At 38.6% G+C, this 22,870-nt stretch overlaps 1 protein-coding gene across 2 annotated transcripts in view; it reads right to left on the reverse strand.

Annotated features, from left to right (window-relative positions):
* Positions 1–1,706: 1,706 nt before the first annotated feature.
* Positions 1,707–22,870, reverse strand: part of LOC121630329 (WD repeat-containing protein 70) — a 40,817-nt gene continuing 19,653 nt past the window's right edge. For both annotated transcript variants that reach the window (XM_041970576.1, XM_041970577.1), the window contains exons 11-18: positions 19,182–19,281; positions 18,641–18,725; positions 18,384–18,522; positions 12,360–12,460; positions 10,671–10,750; positions 7,355–7,471; positions 3,154–3,316; positions 1,707–2,401 (exon numbers count right to left, since the gene is read on the reverse strand). In XM_041970576.1, coding sequence (XP_041826510.1) covers positions 2,314–2,401; positions 3,154–3,316; positions 7,355–7,471; positions 10,671–10,750; positions 12,360–12,460; positions 18,384–18,522; positions 18,641–18,725; positions 19,182–19,281 — 873 coding nt within the window. In that variant the 3' untranslated portion in view covers positions 1,707–2,313. The remainder of the gene's footprint in view (positions 2,402–3,153; positions 3,317–7,354; positions 7,472–10,670; positions 10,751–12,359; positions 12,461–18,383; positions 18,523–18,640; positions 18,726–19,181; positions 19,282–22,870) is intronic.

Consider the following 22,870-nt stretch of genomic DNA (forward strand, 5'->3'; position numbering starts at 1 on the left):
TTTCCACTGTGCAGAGAAGATGCATAAAAGCTGATGGCAGAAATGGCAGAGCCACAGACATTAAATCATGAAACAGACTCGAGGTGTTCACCAGCTGAGGTACCACAAAAGCTCTTTTGGGAAAAGAACAGTCTAATCTCATCAAAAAAGTTGTAAATCTCAAATCTTCCTAAATTCATTTTCAGGACTCTTTTACCATTTAAGTAAGAAACCTTTCATTTTTAAAGAGGCAAAGTAACTAAGCCTAAGTCAGTAATCGATAAAATTTTAAAGATATTCAGCCATTCACTTTTTTTTTCTTTTTAATTTTAATTTAATTTTACCATTTTGTTGTATCCAGGTCTTACAAAACTCAAAATGTGACAGTATTGTGTAAAGTGATTTGTGCCACCAAACTAGCCATTCAGCTTCATGTTAAGTTTTGTCTGGCACTTGGGGCTTTGGGACTTTACAGATGTTTTACATCCACTAAAAGCTGCACAACATACTAAAGAAAGTGGGAGAAAACCAGATTTGTAATATTTTGTAGATTGGTTTTCATGCCACCAGAACAGCTCTCACCCATCTGGGCATGGACAAAAGAAGGTCTTGGACTGGGCACTGTTGTTCTTGGAGTAACCAACATTCCCTGCTGCTGGATTCAAGATCTCCATAGACTTCCACATCAACCTCACACCACGAAGCCAATGTGCCCTCCTCTCTACTTAACCTCCTTTTAAATACTTCACTCATTGTTTCAGTTCTTCCATATTTGTTCAGGTAACATTTTTGTCTTGCTCTCATTTTATGGCTACAGGGTTTTTTTTTTGCCAGGACAGGCTATTTAACTGTCCTCTTTTTATTTCCATTGGCAAGGAAAAACCTGGTCGTTTGTTTTCCCCCTCATAAGTCACGAGTAGAAACAGCAGCTAAATGACAGATATGGCAAGTAAGTTCTCATAAATAATGTAACATCAGATATCAGCTGATATCACACTGAAACTGGGATAAAAAGTCTGCATTCCTCTGCTGAGGAAGAAGTGTGTGGGAAAATAATCCAGTAAGTGTTGGTTTAGGTCCAGGTCAATTTCTTTGAAATTAGTAGTTGGTGTGCCCAGCTAGTTATCAACTAGCTATATTTGAAAAACAAAGAGCGCTTGCTTTAGTGAACAGTAAGCAGAGTAGAATAGGCACACAAACATGCCTTTCATTATCTCTTTATATTGTGGGTTCTTGTGTCACTTTTAGTACTCTAGACACTACACAGGTATTTCAAGGGATTTCTATACAAACATTTAAACTTTTGAAGACATGATGAAGAGCAGGTATGTCAAAGAGACCAGAACTTCCTAAAACATTCCTTAAATCATGAAAACTAGTGGTATTTTATTCATCTTGGAAATAGTGTTTAGATATCAGGCCATAGATGACGTTTAAACCAGAATGTTCCCTCTATTGTTCACAGAGATTTTTTTAGATTTAGAAGGAAACCAGAACTCACCAGTGTCAGAAACTGTTGCGTTTAGCTTCAGTGTTTAATTGGTTTAATACTTTGTTGGGAAAAGCATTTTAAAGCAGTAAGTAAAAACAGCAGCTTTGACAAAGACTGGCTGTACAGCTTAATTTCAAGTTTGAGCTTGTACCTCACAGGAAAGGCATTCCTTTGATCAGCAGGTAAAACAGATCTGACTTCCTTTCAGTTTGGATGAAATATATGACTATTTGACAAGAGGACACAAATTCCTTTATTTGGATTCTGTGGTGGGTTGTGGGGTACAAGAAAAACAAAACAACAAAAAAAACAGCAGATCAGTAAATGTCGTTTTGTACATCACAAAAAAAAAGAGTAAAGCTTTGAAACTATCAAACCTTAAAAACAATTTCACATAAAACTGGCAGAAATTTTATGGCATCTTTGCAAGCCGTTCTTCATGGTGATCAACAGCATCAGACCACAAAATCTGGAGCTGATTTATGAGGCATTAGCCAACTGGGGATAGTTGGGCTTAGAGGACAATGGAAATTGTGAAAATACATTTTACTTCATCAAAACAGACAAAAAAAAAAGTTATTCCTGTGGTTCATAAATTGCAGTGAGGAACATAAACCTGTATAAAGTTAGATTATGCTTCCACGGTTAGATCAGATTTATGCATCTTCCCTCACCACAGATGCATATAAATTATCTGCAGATATGTTTGTGGAGAGAGGACAGACTGCTTTTTAACTACTTAATTGATGCTCCTATGCAAAGTTATGGGCAGTGGCTATGTGTTCTGGGCCTGCCAGCCCACACTGCCTGCTGTTTTATAATGCAGCTGCTGCTGAAGACGTTCAGATTTTGCGTTTCTTCCACTCTGGTTCTTTTTCAGCTTCCTCATCCTCCTCTGACTCCTCTGCAAATAAGGGATCTGGCTGGGTCCTGCAGGGATTCACAATGACGAACAATGATTTAATCATTTGTTTTTTAGCAAAATTTTAGAGAAAAACAAGGATACTGTAGAACAAAAGATATATATCCAGCTGTGAAGCAATGAATTAAGATGCTGGCGTGTCAAGTTCTTTACAGATTAAAAAAAAAAAAAAAGCTTAATTAAGTTCAGATTGTTACAAAGTTCAATTGAGCAGAATAATCTACAATAGTTCTGACTGTTCATTCATGTACATGTTGTTGTTTTGTGCTGTCCTAACAAGCCAAGGTTGTAAATGATGATGAATGTGACTTGACTTAATCCTATTCCCTCTGCAAATAAACAATAAACAAATAATTAGCCATTCACACCTCCCCCATGGTTTTAATCGGATGCTTCAGGTAAGTCCAGGCCAGCAGATAAAGCTGTAGTAATAACGATTAACCTTCTGTCTGAGGAAATACTCTGCAAAAAGGCTAATGTACTTTATCTGATTCACCCAATCCACTGTGTATCCCTATCAAAATACATTACGTTTAAGGTAATTTATCTGCAATCTGAGAAATGGGCTGTTTAACTTACAGGTTTGTTCCACACATGCATTGCTGCCTGATATTGATATTAAGTGTCAAACCAATAAGAGGAAACACAAGTATAATGATAGGTTAAGCAGTCCTCACCTCACACTGTCTTCTAATGAAAGACAAACAGAAACACACAGTTTGACACAATGTGAGAATAAGTTCCACTTCTTTTCTCTTACTGTTTGTATGCTGGGGCAATCCAGTAAGGGTTCTCAGAAGCTTCCCTGGCGTGACGCAGGATGGCCTCGCGTGGATTACTGTCATCAGTTTTATCTAAAGCGATGTTCTTCACAATGAATGAAGACAGAGTGCCACCGTGAGCTGCTACTCTGCCTCCTCGGCCTGTAATCATAAAATGATCATTAGATTACTCACAGTCAGGACTTCATAGATACAAGAAAGAAAAATAGAAAGAAGAAAGAAAATGTATCTTCCTAGAAAGTGCAGGCAAAAAACCTACAAATCCTACTTATGGCTTAAGCCTGAGTGAGATCAGTGAGAGAAACTGGCTGTGGACTGTGCTACTTGTTCGGCTTTGATTGCAGATGATGTTATCCACCATAATCTACTACACGCTAACAGACGGTGACATGACCTTGGCATCAAAGATTTGCATATAGCTGCTGTATGGGTTACAGTGTGTGTGCTATTTTCACCCACTACTTTTAGTGGGTCAGTTTTGAAGCTCATTTTAATTTTTATTTATTATTTTCTCTTTCTCTTGGAATCAAGTCAAACTTTATTAATGAAGTGCTTTTCATCCCAAAGGCAACACAAAATGCTTCACATGATAAAAAAAAAAAAAAGTAATTCATTCATATTAAAATAAAACAAGCCTTCAGACACCAAAATATATAACATAGTTAAAAAAAACACTCATTGAAGTCTCTTTCATACACCCTCCCCCATTCTACATAAACATGACTCCCTAATTTCTGCCTCTAAACTGAATGTAGGTAGAAAATAGAAAAGTAATAAACATCTGGCTTGATGTTGCTGTGAGGAAACAATATCATGGGGATCCATCCACACCAGGAGCCAGACCTTTCACATCCACAAATGCCACCGCCATAGCAACCACTCATATCAAGACAGGCTGGGGTCCACACCACAGCTGTAAGACTGCAATGCAGGACCCAAACCACTTACAAGGGCGATCATCACGGCAACAACCCTCAGGCTGGCTGGACCATCAATCTGAGAAAGCTTTGCAGGAGTGGAGGGTGAGATGAATGTTCATGATAAGAAGATGAGAACCTTTTTGATTTGGGTGTGCAAGGTCTGGTTTGAAAAGGTGTGGTCTACTGTAGAATGTGGTGAAGATGTCGATGTATGGAATACTGATGGAGTGACAGTAACCTTTTAACCAGATATGAAGTTGTGGGATGCGGCAGAATTTGATGTCTCCGTAGCGGGTTGAAGGCAGTGGAACAGAGATGATGCAGTGTTTATTTAACTGTTGTTGTTAATGATGTTGATAAAATCCATTTTTAGAGCCTCTGACTGCTGGAACTTAAGATCATTTGCACCTGCATGTATTACAATAGTGGAAGCTGAGGGGTGTTGACGAAAAAGTTGGTGAGTGGAGTTACTAATGTTTGTGACAACTGCACCTGGGTGAAAAAATGTGAGGCACCTGTTCAAGTGGATATGCTGGACAATAGTGTCCCCCACGATGAGCATGCAGGGGCCAGCTCCAGGCACCGAGAGCTCCCGTGCCTTCATGCCCGTAGTGCCATTCCTCGGGCGTTCCTCATTGGATCAACAGCAGGAGTGGAGGCCGAGGACCCTGCATGAGTGACCGTTGGAGTCTGGAATGGAGGCAGCGTTCCTCATCAAAGCAATGGTTCAATTTCCCGCTGCTAGGGTGGAGGTGGAGTTGCTTGTTGCACCGACAATAGGATAGAAGCGGAAATCTCCGCTGCAGCAACCGCAGGTAGAAATGCAGCGGTTCCAGCCCCTACAGGAGTACATTCTCTGCCCGAACAGGACTTCAAACATGAGTGCTAAAGAGAGCATTGAGGTGGTTGGAGAGAGCAAGTCCACCACTGTCCTTCTTTCTGCGACAGACCACCTCCAATCAAAGCTGGCGTTTTGGTGTTGAGCTTGAGGAAGACGTGGTGAAGTGTTTCAATCCCAAGGCACCATATCCTGACTCAAAGTGTTGGTGGGCCAAGTCCAATAGATTACATTTTTGTCAGAACCTCTCACCGGCAGCAACAAAGACGCCACACATGCACAAGAAGGGGACTGCAAGTTTGCTGTTTTTGGAAGATAATTTAAGGAAGAAATACACATAAACTGTGCAACAACTACAATCTGCAGCTCATGTAGCTGAGTAGCATCACAGCTGTGCAGATGTTGTGCAGTGTATTAACCACATCATTATTCCTCTCAGAGATAACTTTTACCTACTCTAAGTATATACACATGCAGTAGATTACTAGCCACACACACGCTACTCCCCTTCTACAGTCTTGAAGCACTTCACCTTCTTATAACATGGCCCTGACCTGCTCTTTAAATGGTCGGTGACTGTCTATCTCAGGTTTGTGTATTTTCACCTTGTATTTATTATTTATGACCTATTTTTTAAACTATTGCTTTTATATGCTGATAATACCATTTCATTTGGTATTTGCACTATTGGTTAGAATAAAAACTCAATTTTGTTGTACTATTTTGGTAATTTTTTTGTTTTTGTTAAGTTTTCTTGCTTATTCAGTGACAATAAAGTTTAATCCAGTCTTTTTTAATGTAAGCCACCAATTTTTTTTCAACTACAAGCAAATCTGTACTGACTAAAAAATTTTTTTAAAAAAACACGTCTGTTTCAAAAATTGGACTAAGGTGGACCAATATTAAAATGTTTAACTTTAAGACAACTGGTAAATCTCTAAATGCGTCAGTGAAATTAGCTATAATTTGTTTTTGTTTTTTGTACTAACTTCCATGTTGTTGTATGGTGATATCTTGTGGGGCGGGGCGGGGCGGGGGGGATTACAACAAAATCCATAACCAAACAAAAGAACTTCACAATTACTTTTAGATATTGGAGCATCTGATGACACGCAGTGACCTCTTCCTTGCTCCAGAGAGCGATGTATTAAAGCTGCTCTCTTTGCTGCAGTACTTCTGTGTTGGACTCAAATGACCTAGCAGAGCGTTTGGGGGATATTTTTCTATTTTCAAACAGGATATCTTTGAAAGGTAGAGGATGAAATATGCACATGTACATATACTTAAAAGATGCAGGGATTTCCTGTTGTAGCTGCACAGTGGGGCTGTTTGGAGATGGAGAAGCAGATCTTTCCATTGCTTGTAAGCATGGAGCCAACCACCAAACATTACCTTGCACTTATGTGAAGTCACTTCACACACAGGGTAAACAATATGAAAACTGTCTGTAATTTAAAAACCACCTTTCTGCTTTGAAGAGGTCCAACCTATTTTCATAAAAGTGCCTAACATTTTCATTTTGTGCCATTTTCAGTCACGCAGTGTTTTTTTTTATTTACATACAAGACTGTACAAAAGTGTGCCCTGTGAGTACTGTATGATTCATTAAACTTTTGTCTTTACCAGCTTATCAAAATGATTTTTACCTTTATCCCTGCAGATTTTTTTTCCCCTTCCTTTGAGAGCGAGACATAATTTCCTTCAGGAGTCACTCATCCAGTTTTAGTTAAATCTAATGTAAAGGTTGTAAATATCTTATTTGAGAAATTCATCTTGACTTCTATTTAAATGGTTCTTATCTAGATGCTTTTAACATGTTATTTTTTTCAGTCTCAGGAAGAAGAGTTGCACTGTGGAACCATTACATTGTTATAAGTAGTGCCGAAGGAGTAAAGTGAAATAACAGGGAGAGTGAAGAAACACAACAACACTGAACAGCAGTGAGCCAGCTGGATTACAGAGACATGGGAAATGTTGTCTGGCACCTGTGCTTTTTGGAACAGAACTCAAAACTGCATTCATGATTATACAGAGCTGGGGTATTTATGGAAGCAAGCATTGTTGAAAAAATATAAAGAAACCAAACATGGGTTTCAGTCAAAGTTCACAATCCAGTTGAAAGCCAACAGCAGGTTACAGCAAATCTCTGAGTAGCCAAGTGGGAGCAGTGCTGTTTTAGCTCGGCATCAGCTGGATTGCATAATACTAAACAAACTAAACAACTTGACTCACACATCTGGCCAAAAGATTTTACATTTGTCCAGTTACAAACTTGACCACTAATTCACAACAAAAACAGCTGCAAAACTGAAGCCAGACGTCACCACTTGTGTTTTACTCCACTTGTGTTGCCTCTTTCGCTCATAAGTTGTTTCCCAGACACGCTGAAAATAAGAACTAAAAATTAAACATATGCGTTACCTGGTCCAGACACAGGAGGCTCAGGTTTGTGGGACTTCTTTGGGTCAAGTCTGTCCTTCTCCAGCTGTTTTCGTGTACTCCGCTGTCGGGCCTCTCTGAACATGGGTAAGGCATGAGCTACAGATACACAGAGTAAACAAGCATGTTCCAAGTTACTGTTGTACAAATAAAACTGCTGCACAAGTTAAGAAGTCTGAGCACTAAGTAAGATGGTGAGTCTTTGCAGGACATATGAAGAGTACAGGCAAAAATGAAGAACTTTAGAAAAGACCTACCAAACTTTCAGATACACACATCAAAACTAATTTATAACTCCTGCAAATGTTAAAAAAAAAAAAAAAATTAACAATGCACTCAGGTCCAGAGGAAAAAGTCGTATATGTGCTTGTAAAACACTAATTATCTTTAAAACATTCATGGCTCAGATATTTCATTAGTGGATTATAAGCAGAGAAATGTCCTATTTAAAGAAGGCTGAATAGGAAATAGAATATTTCTCCCAAAGAAACGTCCTGACTCTCCTCTAAAGAAGCCAATCATCTGCTCAACCAGGCAGCAAATTAACAGTTGAGTTTCAACAGCTTCAATCACTTAAAACAGACATGGCTTTGAATAAGGAAGAAGATTTCCACAACTCGTTTAGACTTTCGGCATCTCTAATTTAGGGTGTAGCAAACTTTGTGCAAATGTGTCTCATGATGATGTAGGTAAGAGGGACCAAAAAGCCTGGACAACAAAACAAAGCATTTTGGGAGGAGGGTCTTCTAAAGCTGTTTTTACACAGGATCATCAAGGAGAATACGACTTTTTCACAGTTGCTATCCACAGATGTGCTTCACAGCAGGAGGTTTTCTGATGGAGACGCGCTCACAGCTGGAATTTTGAGGGAGGGGTGCCTGGAAGTGCCTATTTAGAGTGCACCAGAGGCGGGATTTGAAGGAGAATATGTGCTGTGGAAATAGCTGTTTTCACTAAATCCCATTGAGAACAGTAGATGAAGCTCCTTGTTGTGTTGATATCAGGACTGAAGGTATCTGAACTTATACACAAAAGTGAGGAGCAAGGGGAGAACAACTGAAGGAGAATTCCACCAGCATATACTCAAAAAAAAAAAAACACCCAGTCAGTAAATGTTTTTCCACATTGCAACACTCAGGAATCTCTAGAACATTTCGGGACTCCAGCGTATGTGTGAAAACAGCTCACAAAAATGAATAATTCCCTCTGGTGTGGAATTGGGACAGCCATGGATCAGTGGGTAGAGCGGTGTCCTCCAACCAGAAGGTTTATAGTGCAATCCTAAGTATGCACAAATGCCACAATGAACTTAAGCAACACTGAACACCACTGACCCTATATAGTGGGCTAATGTCTGTGTGAATGTATGAATGAGAGACATAAAGCACTTTGTAGAAAATAAATGTATGGAGCATTTAGAATTTATTTACATGCTTAGAACAACTAGGAAACACACTTTAAGAGGGGGACACCCAGAAACATTACATTCTCTTTAACCTTTTAAAGTTCACACTAACAGAAAAGACAGAAAAAAAATGTTTTTTTGCTTTCCTTGGGATAACAATAACAAGAATTGAGTTTTTTTTCAATGCAATTATTTAAATAAATGTATTCTTTTAACAAACAGTTGTGAAAAGAATACATATAGTAAGAACAGCAAAATAGTCCAAAACTGAAAGAATAATTGAGTAACAAACACTTAATTTTGGCATTACATTCCCAAACCAAGTGGTAGATATGCCTTAGGCAGGTGTATTTCCACAAGTTTTTAATAAGATCCACTCTACCAAATGGTATAACATCACTTTCTTATTAGCAGTTTTTATGTTGAATTTAGAATGATTTTAGAATGAGCTGTCAGCGCCTCCTTTTGTAGCCCCTATCCCCTCCGGGAATAATACCTGCATCCATACAAGGAATTTGACTTTTTTTTTTTTTTTTATTTCTCTCAGTTGACCTTTGACAGCATCTCTCCTGTCTTGCCTCTTTCCATCGTAATGCGCACCAGCATTTTTAATGTATGTTTATATACAGACTATCACTGCTGATTTTTACACTTTGGTGAGCACCATCACAACAAAGACTCCCCACGAGTGAGTTGAACGGGTGCGTGTTTAAGTATGAATGAGTGCCCTCGAAGTAGTGTCAGAAAGACTGTCTGTGTGTGTGGTTGAGAGAGCATTTATGTTACAAAGTGTGTGCTCTGCTCTTGTCCTCAGGGGTTACAAAGAGACACTTTAGTAAAGAGCTAGATAGAGTGATTTTCCATTCAGGAGCTCTGTCGCTGTTCAGTGTTAATTCTCCTCCTCCATGCTACATTAAGCAAAAAGGTTACTGTTAACAGATTCCCTCGGTTTCTCAATGGGCCATCACTTGCTTCCTGTCCCTTCTAATTTTCCAGTGCCAGGGCATCAAGTGCGTCACTCAGCACTTGCAGCAGTAAAATGCCTGCCTATTTCACACCCTGTTGGCATGGCAATGAAATCGAATGATGCTTCTGAAAAGGCTCCACCATCTCAAACAATAAATGGCATCTGAATTTGGTCTTAGCAGCCAATCAGTGACAAGAGTTGGCAGCTGCTCTGCTCCTGTAGGATCATGTCTTCATTCTGGGGGCAAAGGTTTGTGAGACACGCACAAAACAGATGACAGCCTCGTGTGTTAGTGATATGACAGGTATGAGTGCAGTTTTGTGTGTGTGTGAGAGAGAGAGAGATTAGCTCAGCAGGAGATCACGCCAACAGAGGTGGGACAGGAGGTTGTCCCTTGCGTGATTCCTGCATGACAGGAGGCCACATGGCCATCGCGTGGCACAAAGCCCCCGCGGCTGTCGATTCAATAATCCACACCCTACTCCATCAGCTAATGGGCCAGTGAACACCCTGAACAAGCTCTCATTCCATACAAAGCCCCTGGCATGAGATGGAGTCTGTCTGAATTTTTTTGTGTGGATGTATGAGACAAATAGAGCAGCAAGAGAGGTGCAGCACGTAAAGCTGGACTGGTCTGAGAAGAAACATTACCCAATTCTCAAGTCACATTGTTAGTAGTTTGCCTTTTTTCTGTTTAACAAGGTTCACTTTTGATATGAAAGCCAGATGACTTAACAGAGAACTTAGCGTCTCAGTATGAGAAAAACCTGCTGAAGGGCTTTGAGAGAGGCTTTTGTTTTCAATTGCTTCATTAACATGTGAAATGGAATGCTAAGCATGACAAGCTGAAGGAGTTGGAAGGTTTACTGAGTGGCAAACAAATTATTCTTAGACGTTTTGTATGAAACAAACGTAGAAGAACTTACGTGTGATGATGTAATCTTGCGTTAGTGCCTCTGCTTGTTTTGCTTTGCGCTTGCTCTTCACTACGCACAACTTAGCCCCCCTGGAAGACAGAAAATATTAAGAAACCAAAAAGCTGAGCCATTAAACTTTGCATAATCGGGAACAGTAGTTTAACTAAAGAGACTTTATCTGGGAATTTTAATGACACTAAAATGTGAGGCAGCCATAACCTTGCAGTTATTGCGCATCTTACATTAGAAAATCAGTTGATTTCCAAATATCATTAAACATACAATACATAGGGGCTGTAAACATTTATCATGCAGAATCAAGAAATGAGATTTTGAGTGAAATCCAGTTGTGTTACTTGGTTTGACAGAAACACAAAGTAAACAGGCATACCCACCAGGTTGTAAACAAACCAGTTTCTAATGAAGTTGAGGTGTGAGAGTCTGGGTTAAACTTAAAACCAGTGTTCATCATTTCAAAATTGTTTAGGTCCTACATTTAATTGAACACAGAGAAAATACTATATTTCATTAAAATGCATTTCTACTTTGAATTTAAATTATACAGTAAAAGCTGTGACAGGAGTGCATTTGCAAGTGTGGCTGTACAATCACCTCTTCCTTTCTTTAACTCCTAGTGTTTGAGAGCTGTGGTTATAGGATTTCAACTGTTTGGGGCCTCTTTTGTAATATTTTTTAGTTCATAACTCTCCAAATGTTTTCGATAGGGTACGGTCTGGCCTGCAGGCGGGTCAGTCTAGCACCTGGAACTCTTACAGCTCTTACCCCACATCCATGCTGTTGTAAAAACGTACAGAAGGCAGTTTGGCATCATCTTTCCCTTAAACATCACCTCAGCATATGTTGTTCCAAAACCTGTTTATATTTCTTTTAATGGTTTGTTTGTTTATATTACACTAATGATACATTTACAGATGTGCAAGTTAAGCACATGCCGTGCCCATTGTATCATTAATGCTGGCTTTGAACTGTGTGCTGATAACAAGCTGGATGGCGCCTCTCCTCTTTAGCATGGAGGACAAAGCATCTGTTGTTTTGGTTGTTTTTTTTAAAGAGAACACAACATCTTGAATAACTAAACAACAAGACAGCTTTAACTTTTGAATTTGTTCACCATAAATCGTGTCAGGATCAAAGAAAGTGGGTTTTGTCCATTTTCTTTTTCTCTCTGGAAGGTAAAGTTTTAACTTGCAGTTTTGGATGCAGCTAGCAGCAAACTAGTCACTGACTGGTTTTGAGGAAGTTTTTCCTTTTGTTGACACCCATCCAAGTTGCTGACCTTTTTCCAGCAAACCTAATTAGTAGTCAGACGATTCACCAGATGTTTTTGTACATCTTTGCCTGTGTTTTATCATTAGCCTTACCTCCACTTTTAAAAACTCATTTTATTCTGTTTACTTATTTTTGCACCATACCCCAAATATGTTTGGAAACTGGGTTGTATAATAAACAACACCAGCACTTTTTAAGACCTCTACTTTGTATAGTTTTTAGTTAAAAAAAACAAACAGATTTTATTAGGACAACTGTGGCTGAAGAGACAATGGCCTTAGTTGGACTTAGTTGTCATTTGAAGTTTTTAAATTTAGTTAAGTAAACTCCCATTACTTATCTTAATTAAGTTAGTAGTAAAGTAAAATATAACACAAATTTATCAATTAAGGTCTCAATGGAACATACCTGTGGCTTCTAACTGGATCATAGTATACCTTGGCCAGCCCATTCCCGGTACCCACCATTATCTGGTTAAGTTTTGGATGCCACAGGCAGCGGACAACACTCTAGAATACAAACAAAGACATGTATATGATTAATATACTCCTGCCCTCCCCCAAAAGGTAACTGAAGGTGGTAATTCAAATGATGTAGTACATTAAAATAGCAGCCCAGGGAACTTTCAGAGCTGTCTGAGCTAACAAAAGGTAACAGTCATTTTATTGCCCTCTGCAATGTGAATGTGTGACCCAGGTCAGTTGTATACGTAAAGTGGGGAAAAGTCCCAAAGTGCTCTGCTGCTCTAGTTGACTATATTTGGTTGCTGGGATAAGGGTTGGATCCCTTAGTCTGTGTGTGTGACAGATGGCCCAATGCCAATAGGCAAATGTGACCACATTTATCCGGAGATGGATGTGTGTGTTTCTGTGTGTGTTTGTGTGTAAGAGAGAGACAGAGGGGGAAAAAAGGCAGAGAGAGAAATACAAGCACAACTGGAAGACAGTGGTGAAGATCTGTTCATTCTGTAATAAACAGACATACTCTGCAGAGAAACAGAAACCCCCCCTGCAGTAGCGCCTCCTTTCTTCACACACTTTATTATCACATCCTTCTGATGGGGTGTAGAGCAGTAGCATAGGATGGGGGGTGGGTAAAACTACGAGTGGGGCGTCTAGATTCTGTGACAGTGAAAGCTGCTTAATGCCCAGCTGTTCAGCTTCCCACCATGATACCAGAGGAAGGAGCCTCAGTCATACACGCACAATTATAAATGCACACACTCCCATAAAAGGACAGACATATTAGCAGACACTTGCACGGAGAAAACTTTTTCCATAAACAAAAAAACAAACAAACAAAAAAAACATAATCAACCAGATAAAATGTTGCACTCAGCAAATAGTCTATAGAGAATTCATGAATTGTATCACAACAAAAAACAATTTTGTCACAAATTATGCAACCTATAAGAATTTTACAAAATTACAAAATAAGCCAATCACAATCTGAGTTTTATATGTATATGTAGACAGTGGTCTACAGATCAGTGGTGTTTAGTTCTGGAGCCAGATGAAGGTTAATCTGCTCAACCAGATGAGCCAACTATAACTGACAGTGTAATCTAGAAAATGATTGTAACTGGGTGTGCTTAGCATGAGCTTCAAATACCCTATGTATATAGTCATAGTTCATACACTGTGATTCCTCTTCTTAACTTTACAAACACAGACGCAAATATTTCAAGGTTCCATGCAATGTACTAATACTTTAAAACTTGCAACGTCTGTAGTATAACCAGCTTGGAACAATGCTCGAGTCCATAGAAAGTTCACCATTTATCAACCACAAGTAGGAACACATAAGCATCATGAACAACTGAAGTCCACACACAGATGTGGATGTGCCCGTGTGGAAATGTGTAATGGGTTATACATTGGCCTGTCGTGGTTGCTATAGCAACTGTGACAGTCCCCTCATGCAAGGGAAGGCAAAAACCACAGGATTGAATTTAGTTACACTCCACAGGTACTGTCAAAGTATTCAGGTTAGCAACACACACAGAGCAATTCACACGGATAGTAAAAGCAAAAATGACACAAACAAATCCTTCTGTCAACAGTGGAAGAAGTTTAACAGAGAGAGCCCTGCAGCAGCCCAGCTGAGTGGGATCCTCCGCATCTGCACCCACTGACAAGTCCACAGCCAAGCTCAGTTCAGTCTGCTCATAGGACTGCTTTCAAGATATTCAAAGCGGTGTGTTTATTCTGCAGGAACCTCTGTGTATACTTTCCTTTGACAAAATTATGTCATTTCATGGCAGTTGAGTGTTTTAAAGCCTCTCTTTTCCATCAGATTACAATATTGAGGATTGCCCACTGGATAAATAAGTTAACAGCCACTTGCCCAATACATCTGTGGATTATAAAATAAAAAATAAGCAGCGCTAATGAGGCAACACTCGGTTGTACTCCTTGTTTAGCACTGCAGAGTGGATCCAAATGTGCACAGCTACTGACAGAGTGAGCTACACAGGCCAATTCCATGCTGCAGGGGAAAAGAGAACACTACTTTGGCACCTCAACTACACGCTTGTATGGGCTACTGCTCAAGGAGTCTGTAATTAAAACGAACATCCTTGCTGGAACCACTGACTTCAATATCACAGAGAAACAAAGTTACAGCCTCCTGTCTACCTTTCACCCTTGGCTGCTCTTAGGGAAGATAAATGAGCCGTCATTTGTATCAAATCCCACTTAAAAAGCATGACGTTGGAAGAAACTTACTATGTAGGAGTTATCAAGCAAGCAATAGAAGTCACAGTATTTCTTTTTTTTCTGAAAACACACTGAAGTAACAAGGCTGCTCTTTTTTTCCACTGTGCAGTTTGTGTAGTTCTAGTTCTTTTTCCAGACAGCTTATTAATTTGACATTTTAACAAACCTTTAAGCTTGTGAAATGCTCCTTTTATACCCGGTCTTCTCACTGACCCATTAACTGCCAATTAACAAAATTAGTTGTCAAATTTTTTATTTATACCAATTACTTTTCCAGCCTTTTGTTGCCCCTGTTCTAACTTTTTTTTAAATGTGTTGCTACCATAAAATTTAGAATGAGCAAATATTTTCCATGAAATATTAAATGTCTCAGGTTCAACATTTGATTTTTTTTATGTTCTTTTGAGAATAAAATACGGCTTTGTGAGATTTATTTAAAAAATTTTTTTACCAACTTTTTTTAAATTGGGATTGTACACATTTACTAGGAAGTGGATCTGTGTGGATCTCCATCTGAAATGCATCTAAAAACTTAAAGCTTTTCTAGCTTAGGTCACACAGTTCCTGCCCTTTCATGATTGAATAAGATAAGCTTAAGCGTGTCTGAAGTATTTACCAAATAGGCTTGAAACAGCCTCTTCTCCCAAGAACACCCCAGAACCCAGGTCTGGGGTTATGTAGACTGTTTAGTTAGAAATGATTGGTGGTCCTTCCTCTCTCTCGGCTGCCTGGTATGTCACTTTATAAAGACTGCACTTAAATTCTTGGTCCATCCGAGCGGCAGACGGATGGTATAAACACAGAAAATAGCACATTCATCCGGTTTACTGAGTATATGCCATCCAGAGATAACTATTCTGAGCACAAAGCTAAATTTTCGAAAGTGGATGTAAACTTATTATTGCCAAGTTGTCTTTCAGCAGGTGGGTTACAAGGGAAAAATATGGAGGACAAATTTAACAAAATGTTTTTTAAACATTAATATTCAAAATGGTCCACGATGACACCTTCCTACTGCTAAAGAAAAAAGGCATATATATATATATATATATATATATGCCTTTTTTCTATATATGCCATTAATTATTTTATTGCGCATATCTTGCTCACTGACTTTGAAAACACAGAGAAACCAAAGGCAGATGCAAGAGCGGGTTTTTCCTGGCCTCTGCCTTCATGTCTCATCCTGCTGCAGCGGTGCGTCTAATGTAAACAAACAGGAGAGAGTAGGTTTATCAAAATGAAGACAAGTTTTCCATCTGGCACATAAGAAAGTAGAAAAAGAACCGACACTTCACTTTGCCAATCAAACACAAATTTGATTGGCAAACAGCTGGGCAGAAATTTGTGATTTTTGGACAGGAAACTGCTCCCAAAGCTCAATGAGAAACTTAGTGTGTGTTTTTTTTTTTAACCCCCCAGTAGCATATGGTACGGGACACAAGACAATCACAGTAAGAACGCAAAGTTAGAGAATTTATAGGCAAGAAATCGGGATAATGTACCATTAAAGGTGCATGGATGGAATTTAGTCTGCATATTATTTCTCTCTCCTTACCATCTGTAAGCAGTGAGATTCTAATCCTGCTTTCTGTCTGTTCACCTGATGGCTGATATTCATTAGATATTGTTCCTTCTGTGTTTAGAAGGAAGCAGTTTCACAACTTTAAATTCATCCTGCTGACTTTTTACCTTTTAGTTAGTAAATCCTGAATTTTCTCATTTTCATCCTTCTTTGTCATAAATATTTGATTTATAAGCCCCTTTTTTCATGTTTCAGAGAAATGAACTTTTGCAACATCCTAAATTTTTTTACTCAAAAAGACATGATGACCATAGACAATTATATGACAACATAAGCAAATAAAGCAGTTCATTATGGATTTAAAAACAAATAAAAGTTTTGTGGCACTAGAAACTATTCAAAAAGGTAAATGGCTTCAGATGACATTTCCATAAACTTTGTTCAAATTCATTCTACAGAAAAACGCTAAATTAAAATATTAAAATATCATTAATGTATGCAAAGAAATTTTTGGAAATTACTGTAATTAACGCAAATAAAAACATTTCCGAGTCGGCTGGCAGCTTGTCTCTACTCTCTAGAGTCTAGACTGCATTGTTTTTTGTGGCAGTAAGCTGGATTTAGTGGGAAATCTGCAGGATTTTTTCACAGCACTGAGGGTAAACTTACAGGAAGAGGTGGAACAAGTGAAAGGCCAATGGAAAAATCTCTTCCATATGTTTACCCTTTCTTCAGTTGAGTGAAAGAGAAGACAAGCGTCCATGAACTGGTGTAAGAGAAGAGGGTTGTTAAGCTTTAAACAGACTCTTTTACCCAAAGTAACTGGGGTTCTTTGTTCAATTGTCTCTAATAAAAGTGGGGGTTAAGACTCTGTCAAGAACACAAATAAAAGCGACAACAATGTTAACTACTTGGTCTAAATGGACCAGCAGCCTTACAAATGTAGCTAGCTTGTGTTGCTAGCCATTAAACAATGCCCCCGACTAAGTTTGAGCGACACCATTATTACCATGCACTCAAAAGCCAAGAGTACTTTAATTGAATGTAGTGTAGAGGTGTGTCAGGTTTGTGTAGTAGTTTTCTAACTATCACCAGACAGGAGCTCATGCTTTCTGGAGAAGAGAAGACAATTACAGAGACAACCAACAACACAGAAAATGTGGGTTTAATTTAGAGAAAGACACTTGCATAGACATTAGTGGAAGGCATCACAGCAAAATAAATCACTGTCTCAGCAAAGGCATGTCATCTAAGCATCTGTGTTTATGTTTAAAAGAAGCTTTTCTTAGCACTATTAGGCATCAGGGTGACAACAACAAAACAACAAAATTACACAGAAGGCTTCAGATTAAACCCTGACATCCTTTAAGCTAGTGCAGTTAGTGAGTGTCTACTGTAAATGCTGGTCAGAGGTTTGTAAGAAAACAGCAGCTCGGTGACATGACAGGAGAAGACACACACACAAGCCCTGTCTTTTGCCATTTTTACCACTCTTGGACATGTTCATTCAGTGGTTTGTGTGAAAAAAAGCTGTGCCTTAGCCAGAGAGACCAAGTTACACCATGAGGCTTTACCCACTGTGAGTGTATTGACTATAGATAGATGCAGCTAAATCTGCTGAAAGGAGTTTAAAGGAGGGGAGACAAAAGGTGGAGCAGAAGGCAGTGAAACAATGATTTTACTGTAGACAGCACCTCTGCCCTTTAGTTCAGCACCTACTTTATGGCAGATTAAAAGTAATTTCTGAGAAAGTGGGATTAGTTTATGTGAGTGGAACGTGCTGATTGTGTCTGCAGATAATTTAATTTCAAACATAGCTAGAAGGCTTGATATATAAAAGTGTTATCATTGTCCTGCCAGCACCTTGTGGAAATTACTTACACTAAGCAAATATCACATTTCTCACTTTCTCTGAGCTTGCCTCTAACCTTTTCCTTCACTTTTTTCTCACAACTCTTCTCATCTTACTCTAAAACTTTCCTCCTAATAACCCAGGAATATATTTTTCACCTCAAGTGATGGCAAAGAAAATATAGCCACGTTGCTAAAACACAACTAGCTACAGACATGTTCTTTTTTTTTATTTTAAGGAAAAACGTCTAGTCTTAGTCACCGCCTGATGATTGGGCTATTAGGTAAATACAGGTAAAAGAAACAGGAAAAGCTGTTTGGTATTTATTTGGTACTTACGGCATTGGTAACTTCAATCTCATACAGCCTCTGAAAGGAAGTTCTGTCAAAGAAAACCAGCTTCCCATTTCCCTCGTCTTTCTTCACCGAGGTCCCTGTCACAACGAGCTTGTCATCTGGGCTAAAACAGCAGTCTGTCCTGCATAAGCAAAGATTCACACATATAACACCAGCTGATAAACCACACATCATGCATGTATGAAGAAAAAATGGCAAACAGGCAGTTTGTAATCACGACGACAGCTAACAAGTCTCACATGGAAAAGTAGTTGGTCAGTCTGGTCGCTTCATTGACAGGTTTTTTGAAGTTGCGTATGTCCCACATCTTTAGAGTGTCATCACCTAGAAAGAAAAAGCTGGTTACAACACGTAAACTCTAGATAGTGTAATTTATTTTTCTAAAAGGTTATTTACTATCATGTGCTACCTGTTTCCTTACAACCGGGCACAGCTGCAGAAGTTATTTCTCATTTACATTAAAGAATCATGTTAAGTGAAGAACTCTTATTTCTGTTTATCTTTGTGTTAGAAACCTCTTCACTAGATTACATACCAAGAGGAAACTAAGCATTTGTTATGTAAATATATTACTGTATATATATTAAGTGTTTTCTGTCTTTTGTTACCCGAGGTCCTTGTTTATTTGCACACTCAAGAAGATACAAACATCTAATTTTCTAAAAATCTGTTCTTTTAGAGCTGTGGGCATTAAAAGCTGGCTTTTTGATCCCAATGAAAATATATTTAACACGTGCAATAGCTGGTATTGGGTTCTGGCAAGTACTGTCTTTTCTCTACCTCCACGTGAAGTGAGAGTCATGCCATCGTAAGAAAAGCAGAGGCAAGAGGTGTCCGATCCTGGAGTGTGGGCTTGGCGACAGTGGAATTTTGTGTGAACCTGTGGAAAAAAAGAAAATCGCATCATTTTCCACACCTTCTGGCACATCTTTACACTTGGCTTTTATGCTGATATGTCTAAAAGCAAAATAGTTTTGGCAATCTCTTGTAGTACGTCTACATAAAACAGCTAAAGCGCTGCTTCAGTAGTAAATGGTTCTGTCCGTCACTGTGGAAACAAGAAGATCTTTTCATTTTCTGTGCCTTCGAAAAAACACCACACGGTTTTCATTTTCACCACGAACTATATACCTATGAAACCTACTAGAACCTATGAAATACTAGCAGTTTAACAAACTGTTGCAAGACCACAGACCACAGACATTTATATTGGCAAAGTTTTCTGCCTGACAGATGGGATTTTTTTTTCTTTTCAACATGAAGTTGTATTTTTCTTACAGCATACAGTTTACCGACCAATAAAGCAGAACAGAAACACTTCTACAAACCACAGTCTGCAGGCTTACTTTTGATTCTTTGATATAATAAACTCTCCTTAAACAAGTGTTTTGTCATGTCCCAGCCAATATCAACAACTACAAATGATTGCTAGAACAAGTGAAAAGTGCAGACACCTTGAATTCTAGGTGGCAGCAGCAGAGGGGAGATTGAGAAAAGTGTTTCTCAAAGTTGTATTTTTAACATATAAGCTTCAAGATAAAAAAAGAAAATACACTTCTCTAACTAAAAAGGTGTTATGCAACTAAAAGGGACACTTTTGCTGTGATGCCATCCCAAATAAAAAGTTTTGCTTAAGCAGTTCCTTAACAAAAACGTCAGACTTTAGTTCCAGATTTTTTTTATTGTGATGGTTTCTTCCACTTTGCCATTCTGTATAAATGTGATTTTGTTAAATCGTACACATGATTATTTTCCTAAGACATTCATAGAATGAGAGTATGTTTGATTGACATCTCATCTAGAGTTGTTGAATATCTGATGTAATATTAGTAATCAGAGTGAATAGTCCTTTATCTCTTCTACTGTGCACACTAACTTGTCATTTGAACAGCAGTTTCCAAGATGTTCTGCCACTTGTACCTCCTCAGTGCTCACTGAGTAAGTGGTGTAGCACTATAGTAAAAACAGTGAGTGTGTCAAGTTAAGTCTGGATTGGCTAAAATCAAATTCAACAAAGTTACAAAAGTAGATCCACAAAAAATATTTGGGTCTACATAAAAAGCACAAAGACATTTTTTCACTTTGTTTCAACAGCTAGGCCAAAAGATAATTACTGTTTGCACAAATGTCATTTATATATGAAACTACTTCCTAGAACTGACAGAGACATCCTCTAAGTGTTTGCTTTGCACAGACAAACAGCTCAAACTCCAAATATATTTGATGCACAATAACTTTTAAAAAGAAATACCAAAGAAAAGAAGAAAAAGTTTCACTGCTTTAAACGATTATTAATCATCTTTAAATTTATAGTAGTTATCCTGCAGTATGCTAAGAAACTAGTTTAGTGCTAGCAACAATGCTTGGCTGCCTTTCTTTCTCTCTGCTTCCTCCCACATTCACTACACAGTGCTTTAGCCTTACCTGGGCTGGGTACAGACAAATTACAGAGATCGATCATTACTAGAAGCTGGTGAAGCAATAGTCTAGGAAGCAGGCTTTCTAACACTGAAACAAACATAACCTTGGTTTATACAGCTACATATTCATTAATTCTAAACGGAATGCAAATAAATCAGTGAAAAGAGAATTGCAGCACTGCAGGCTTTTGACCAAAAAAAATTGATAAGAAATTTCAAGCGAGCACACAGTGTGGAGGACAGATAAGATAGAGAAATATAGAGAAAAGCTAGCAAAACCTGCAGGAGAGAGTGGAGCTTGAGCTGAATGAGTGATGTGCCCTCATGATAATGGAAAAGAAACTAGGCCACAATTCACCTCCAAAATAAGTGGAGAGAAGTTATTAACTTCCCCAAGACAGATAACACAGTTACCTGGCACAGCAGATAAGAGATTCAGCTTTTCCAGCCCTCACCTCCCTGGGGATAGTTGTCTGTTCCCCATCACCCTATCGCTTAGAGATGACCCTTGACTCTATGCCGTTCCTCTCATTTATTATCTTTGAATGTCTGACCATGCACGTAAAACTGACTTGTTGTAAAATTAATCTGGATGATGATTTAATACAGAAATTACTTCGTAATCTAACAAGAGGGTTATCATAGAAGTAATTAAGTAGCGCTATTTTAAAGTTGTTCCAACACTGACCGCTGTCGCTATTGTGCTTTCCAGTGGAGATGGACCGGAAATGTAACACACACATTTTGCAGGGTAGCTACAGCTAGACTGGGATAAACTGAGGGTGTACTAACTGCCTTAAAATTATCTCATCTTATGATGTTGCATTACGATCATTGGTTCAACATGAAAATGGGACAATGGTGCAGATATTTTAGGGTGCCTTCTGTGTTTGTAGTAATAACACTTACAAGGTGCATAGTATTAATACACTTCACATAGAAATATTATACAGTAACATCAATATTATGCAGAGGGGAAAGTCCGCTTTACATAGCTCCTGAGGCAACTGTGCAGATGTTTTTGTTTTTTTACTTGTTTTCCCATCGTTCTAAATTAACCTGTTCCAACCAATCGCATGGTTTTTCCACTATAGTCTTAGTTTCTTTTTCTCACATCAGCTTAAAAGAAATATTCTAAAGGACTTGTTCTCTGTGATAAATTATTCCACAGGTTTTTTCCCACCCTCTTTTCTTATCTGAACTTTTTCTCGGTTTAGAGGAAATGAGAATAAATATTTCATTTTGAATTCATGACAATCTCTACCCGACAGGAAAAGTGGCACCAGGTAGCTTGTGCTTGTTCTGGCTGCATTTTGCAAACATTCAACCACTTGAGCTATTCCTAGATCATATGCTGCTGTTGTGAAAGCTCAAGTGTTTATTTACTATCCTGATGTTGGCTGGCATTGCTACATGCCATGGTGTTTGTTTCCTGTGATAATCTACACAGGCTGCTTGTGAAACCAGATTCCCATACACCGTTTGAAACTACTCACACGTCTTCTGATATACTCTATAAGCTGTGGCCTTCTCTCTGAGCAACTGAATCTATCAGTATTTTATTTAGTAAGCATTTTTAACTGTGTAAATCATTTCTAAGTAATATAAGGTCATTTCATACACACATACATGCGTGTGGCACACACACAGCCCTAATCCACATCTACACACTTTCGGCAGCAGGAGTTGATAAATAGCTGAAGGAACGGAGCATTGGGTTTCATCCTCAGCAGACTAAGATAACAATCTACCACAGCCAACTGTTCTAAATCATGCTATCTGAGCTTGATTATATAAAGACTGCAAGGTTCCACATCTCTGCTTTTGCCATATTTTTACAACTGCACACCTGAAAGACAATGATGCCCTCTGTGCCGTCGGTTTAACATCTTCTGACCTTTGTTACTGTGTGAGGATCAAGTAGCCAAACCACAGTCCTGAACAGCTGCTCTGATCGTTCATGGAAATCAACAAGTTATGATGGTGAGGCGATGTGTGTTGGAGAACCACACAGGAATGAAGGATCAGATGAAAAGTTTTCTATACTAC

The sequence above is a fragment of the Melanotaenia boesemani genome, chromosome 19 (genome assembly GCF_017639745.1).
Source record: "Melanotaenia boesemani isolate fMelBoe1 chromosome 19, fMelBoe1.pri, whole genome shotgun sequence".
NCBI lineage: Eukaryota > Metazoa > Chordata > Actinopteri > Atheriniformes > Melanotaeniidae > Melanotaenia > Melanotaenia boesemani.